General features: G+C 41.9%; 1 protein-coding gene across 1 annotated transcript in view; it reads right to left on the minus strand.

The window, feature by feature from the left end:
• Positions 1 to 3,891, minus strand: part of LOC139575735 (lactadherin-like) — a 23,423-nt gene extending 19,532 nt beyond the window's left edge. Inside the window, exon 1 of the mRNA XM_071400978.1 lies at positions 3,710 to 3,891. Coding sequence (XP_071257079.1) covers positions 3,710 to 3,788 — 79 coding nt within the window. The 5' untranslated portion in view covers positions 3,789 to 3,891. The remainder of the gene's footprint in view (positions 1 to 3,709) is intronic.

Here is a 3,891-nt window from a genome sequence, read left to right on the forward strand (position 1 = left end):
TTTTGTTGTATAGTGATGCGGAGATAATTGAGCACATTGTTGTCTAAGCTTATAGGTAGACCTTTCATGACAGTAGCCATACACCTGTACACTCTTAGAGAAAAGGGCTCCAAAAGGGTTATTCATCTGTCCCCATAAGAGAAACCTTTTGGGTTCCAGGTAGAACTCTTTTGGGTTCCATGTAGAATCCTTTGTGTAAAGGATTCTACCTGGAACTCAAATGGGTTCTACCTGGAATCAAATGGGTTCTACCTGGAACCAAAAATGTTCTTTAAACAGTTCTATGGGGACAGCTGAAGAACCCTTTTAGGTTGTAGATAGCAGCTTTGTAGGCCGATAATGCTGCTTTACAGCGGGAACAGGTAACATCACATACGGATGATTCCTATTCAATCGGTACAGCTTCTTATACACTTCCTGTGAAGCATATCTTATGGAAATACAGTATACTGTGTGTACATTAGGACTAGTAGAGAACAGATCCTACTTGGGGGTGGCAGGTAGCCTAAAGAGTTAGAGAGACAGGCCAGAAAGCGGAGGGTTTCCGTGTAGAATCACAGGCCCGACAGTAAAAACCTGGTGAGAATTTAATATCCTAGCTGCCATCTGCTCCAGGGGTGCTGCACAGTGGCTGACCCTGTGCTTCCAACCCTTCTGTGTGTGCATTGGGGTGGGTTGAGTAACAAAAATACATTGCTAACCATATTTTTACATTTAAGTACAGGCTTGACAGTCTATCATCAAAAATCACATGGCAACAATATGTCTGAGTCAAGCGTTCAATTACATACATTGACTCTTTGGGGTGCCCTAAAAATAGCAGACAGGACTGAAATAATACCCGTCACACTTTTGAAGCGCCACCTTTGATGATCTTTTAGGTTTATGGGGGTTGTCATCACTAGAACCTTGGTCTGAACAACTGCACTCACCTAGACCAATTGAGAGAGGTACAGCCCTCTGGATTGGATCGTGGAATTGTCTGAGGCAAAGAGTAGCAATCTTCACTATCTAAGCTCTAGTGATATATTTTCAGTGGGGATATGTGATAAATGTTTAAAACATGATTTACACAATTAAATGAAAGCAAAGCTTAAAAAGTGTTTGAGTAGGTGAGAAAGAAAATCACTTGACTGAAAGCACACTTCAAATGTCATTCTTAGCTGAGCAATGCAGGGAAATGTTATTCATGATGAGTTGAATGATAAACTAATCATGGATCATAGAAACTGACATCCCTTCATTTTACAGACCTGACTACACAAAAAAAGTAATGACAAGAAAATGACTGTTTCCTGATTAAAAAGAGTGTGCCAATAACTTTTCCCCTCCCATTATGTTTATCCCTTGCTGTCTCTGCCTGGCAGGTTCCCTTCTCTCCACTGGGACTCTCTGCCTCTAACCCTATTACAGGGGCTGAGTCACTGGATTACTGGTGCTCTTCCATGCCGTCCCTAGGAGGGGTGTGTCACTTGAGTGGGTTGAGTCACTGACGTGGTGTTCCTGTCTGGGTTGGCGCCCCCCCTTGGGTTGTGCCGTGGCGGAGATCTTTGTGGGATATACTCGGCCTTGTCTCAGGATGGTAAGTTGGTGGTTGAAGATATCCCTCTAGTGGTGTGGGGGCTGTGCTTTGGCAAAGTGGGTGGGGTTATATCCTGCCTGTTTGGCCCTGTCCGGGGGTATCATCGGATGGGGCCACAGTGTCTCCTGACCCCTCCTGTCTCAGCCTCCAGTATTTATGCCGCAGTAGTTTATGTGTCGGGGGGCGAGGGTCAGTCTGTTATATCTGGAGTATTTCTCCTGTCTTATCCGGTGTCCTGTGTGAATTTAAGTATGCTCTCTCTAATTCTTTCTTTCTTTCTCTCTCTCTCTCTCGGAGGACCTAAAACCTAGGACCATGCCTCAGGACTACCTGGCATGATGACTCCTTGCTGTCCCCAGTCCACCTGGCCATGCTGCTGCTCCAGTTTCAACTGTTCTGCATGCGGCTATGGAACCCGGACCTATTCACCGGACGTGCTGTTTTCAACTCTCTAGAGACAGCAGGAGCGGTAGAGATACTCTCAATGATCGGCTATGAAAAGCCAACTGACATTTACTCCTGAGGTGCTGACCTGTTGCACCCTCGACAACTACTGTGATTATTATTATTTGACCATGCTGGTCATTTATGAACATTTGAACATCTTGGCCATGTTCTGTTATAATCTCCACCCGGCACAGCCAGAAGAGGACTGGCCACCTCTCATAGCCTGGTTCCTCTCTAGGTTTCTTCCTAGGTTTTGGCCTTTCTATGGAGTTTTTCCTAGCCACCGTGCTTCTACACCTGCATTGCTTGCTGTTTGGGGTTTTAGGCTGGGTTTCTGTACAGCACTTTGAGATATCAGCTGATGTAAGGGCTATATAAATACATTTGATTTGATCATCCAGCCCACATTTGGATGTCTATCTCCTGTGACATTTAACCTTTTCACTGAGACCTACAGGTGAAAAGTTGGGACATTGCGTTGTAAGTGTCTGATGCAAGAGGTATGGGCCAGAGCAGTAAATACAAGAGAGTTGGACATGAGAATGACAGGCAAAATCAGCAGTTATATCTGGTATTAATGAAGTGTTGGTCTACAGACAGTTACTTTGCTTAGTTCTTTTACAGTGAAAAATAGTCATCTGAATAAAATCAATACAGGTAAATGATACAAATATGAACACCTGTGAGTAACCAGTACGTGTGTAATGGAAGAAGGATGCCAGAAACTTGTTGTAACTCAAAAATACTGTTGGTTGAAACAGTGTACTGTACAGTAAGTGTATACTTTATATTTGTGAAATTTGTATCTAATATGAGAGTAGAGGGCTTTATGTTTCTAGAACCTCAGATGGAGTCTGTGGCTGTTTTAGCTGCCAGAGCCAGTCTACCTCTGAATGTAACATATAAAGTCCTCTGGATGTAACATATAAAGTCCTCTGAATGTAACATATAAAGTCCTCTGAATGTAACATATAAAGACCTCTGAATGTAACATATAAAGTCCTCTGAATGTAACATATAAAGACCTCTGAATGTAACATATAAAGTCCTCTGAATGTAACATATAAAGTCCTCTGAATGTAACATATAAAGTCCTCTGAATGTAACATATAAAGTCCTCTGAATGTAACATATAAAGTCCTCTGAATGTAACATATAAAGTCCTCTGAATGTAACATATAAAGTCCTCTGAATGTAACATATAAAGTCCTCTGAATGTAACATATAAAGTCCTTGCACGTTAAAGGGACAATCTGGAGTTGCTACATCCATTTTTGAACTGTTAAATTAATGACATATAGCCATTGATTATTGAAGAATATAATTTATAAATGCTTCATGAACTTCATCAGAACCCAAAATATAAGCTTGTTTTATTCCAATGTTTGTAAACAAAGTCAATGTAAATATACACTGTAGGTCTATAGCGTCAAAACATGGTTAACACTATCATTTTGATCTCATGGATGGTCAGTCCTCATGGATGGTTAGTCTATCTGTGAATTTGAGAGTGGTTATATTTCTCAAGACACATCTTTCAGCTGTTTACCAAAACAAGTAGCGGGTCAGACGTTTTGTTATTGTTTGAACTCCGGATTGTCCCTTTGAAGGATTAGGCTTTAACAGTAGATTCTTGCGATAGGGTTGGATGAGTTAACCAACTAAATAAACGGGACTCACCTTTCACTGAGCAGACGGCAGCGATAAGGACACAAGAGCAAATAAATGTCAAAGGGCACAAAAACCCGTGACGTTTCATGTTGATTTCTCGAGAATTCCCCACTCTTTCCGAGAGTAGACCAGATGGATAATGTAATACGGCGATACCGCTAGTTTCCCGGCTGAGATTGACAGGGAAGGTA

Source organism: Salvelinus alpinus, chromosome 5, assembly GCF_045679555.1.
Source record: "Salvelinus alpinus chromosome 5, SLU_Salpinus.1, whole genome shotgun sequence".
Taxonomy (NCBI): domain Eukaryota; kingdom Metazoa; phylum Chordata; class Actinopteri; order Salmoniformes; family Salmonidae; genus Salvelinus; species Salvelinus alpinus.